The sequence below is a fragment of the Epinephelus fuscoguttatus genome, linkage group LG18 (genome assembly GCF_011397635.1).
Source record: "Epinephelus fuscoguttatus linkage group LG18, E.fuscoguttatus.final_Chr_v1".
NCBI classification, from domain to species: Eukaryota; Metazoa; Chordata; class Actinopteri; order Perciformes; family Serranidae; genus Epinephelus; species Epinephelus fuscoguttatus.
Window position 1 is genome coordinate 7,415,566 of NC_064769.1, and position 1,870 is coordinate 7,417,435.

At 49.8% G+C, this 1,870-nt stretch overlaps 1 protein-coding gene across 1 annotated transcript; it reads right to left on the minus strand.

Moving 5' to 3' along the window:
* Positions 1-282: 282 nt before the first annotated feature.
* Positions 283-1,383, minus strand: ch25hl2 (cholesterol 25-hydroxylase like 2). Its single transcript, XM_049603952.1, has one exon. It carries the CDS (start codon positions 1,281-1,283, stop codon positions 390-392), a length of 894 nt encoding a protein of 297 aa, XP_049459909.1. The 5' UTR covers positions 1,284-1,383; the 3' UTR covers positions 283-389.
* Between the last annotated feature and the right edge of the window lie 487 nt (positions 1,384-1,870).

Consider the following 1,870-nt stretch of genomic DNA (forward strand, 5'->3'; position numbering starts at 1 on the left):
GCTGACCTGAGAATGCCACAGAGACATTACACCAACACATTAATGGGAAATCTCTATGAATAAGAGATAAATACACAACAGTACAGGATAATCTATACTATCATTGTACAAACAGACATTAAAGATAGCTCTTCTCAACAACTTACCAGATAGTCAAATGTTAGACTGATTATCAGCTCCTAATATCCATGTTCTGTTAGAGAGCAGACATCAAAATAGGGTGAATCAATATAATAGTATCAAAAAGACAGGAAAGGCAGACAGACAGACAGACAGACGGGAAAGAGAGAAACTGGTCTGAAAAAACAAGTGCTGGAGTGAGAGCAGGTACAAAAGAGGCAGATTGAGTAAGAGAGCGACAGAGTCAATGAGAGATTCATTCCAGCTCTTTAGTCTTTTTTCCCCTGCACCTCGTCTGGCTCTCCCGCAGCAGCGTGGCCCGAGGGAGCTGGCACAGAGTGGGTGCCCCCCAGCCAGTCCCAGTGAGAGAAGAATGGGGCGAAGTTAGTGTTGGGCCGCTGGTGGTGAGCATCATGCTTTGGTGCGCCACCCCAGAGGCCAAAGGGCACCAGGTTATGAATGGACCACGGGAAGTCGTAGCCACAGTGGTCTTCAGTGGAAGTGTATACGTTGAATACCATGAAGCCCCATGTTGTGAGGCAGTGGCACTGGAGCAGGATGGGGTCTATTGTAGCCCAAAATCCCACGCTGAATAACTCCCAGCCGGACAGGTACTGGGTGACGAGGCTGAAAGGCTGGTTGTACTGGTGGTGCACGGCGTGGAACGTGCGGTACAACCACGGTACCCGGTGGTGCAGCAGGTGCCACAGGTAATACTGGAAGTCAAAGACCACCATGCAGCCCAGGATGCCCAGGAAGAAGCTACAGAGTGTGGGTGCCTCGCAGGGCAGCGGGGTGGGTGGCCTCCACAACCACTGGGCAACTGTAGCCGGAAAGATGTAGAGGAGATGGTTGTAGATGGTGACGCCCAGGGTGGTCCAGATGTTGGGCCAGGTGACGGGTCTGTCAGGATGGAGCCTGTAGCGGTTAATGCAGGGCCAGGTGGGAGCCATCAGGTCGAGCACAGTGTATATACCAACCAGGAGGAAGTAGGTGGTGACGGAGAGGATCACGGGGAACAGAGGGCTCCTCAGGAGGTCGTGGTGGTTCTGGTGGAGGTAGTCCCAGGCAGGCTGCAGGACCAAGCCCCGGGATTGGACCCCAGTCACGTTGTCCTCATCCGACATCCAGGATAAAGTTCTGAGTAACCTGACTGTGCTCATCACTAACAGTCTTTCTCTTTCAAAAGAAGGACGATCCGAGGGGATTATTGTTTAACAAGCCTCAGAAGTGGATAAAGAGGGATTTAAATGAACGGAGAGATCCAATCAGCCTCCTCGTATAGGTTAGACGAACAGAAAATTGTCTGGTGATGTTGTGCCAAATTGGACTGGCGGACTATCTTAGCCTCTTATGTATGTTCAAGCCCCACCTCCACCCCCCTCCACCCCCTGCTTTTCAAAGGAAGGCGCTCTGTAAAGGCCCTTTTTCATGGGCACAAGGACCGCAGCCAGGACTCAGGAGCGGGGCCACAACAGCTCTCATTTTTGACCCAAATCATGGAGTGAGAGCTTCCGTTTACTTGTGATTTTGACTTTGTCACACACAACTAGAAGCTGTGTCTCTTAGCCCTTAAAATTAATACAGTGATAACATTACTCATACATCAAACCATACTTTATATTCACTGCTGCGTGTCAATAATCAGCCTGTTAATATTTCTCTCACTCTCAGATCATCAGACATGCACACAAAGAGCACACACACAAATGCATACACACACACCATGCGCTCAAAAGAGTAATTAATC

Bases quoted from the DNA above. Each gene is read 5' to 3' on its own strand.
- ch25hl2 (XM_049603952.1), bottom strand. From the start codon at position 1,283: ATGAGCACAGTCAGGTTACTCAGAACTTTATCCTGGATGTCGGATGAG.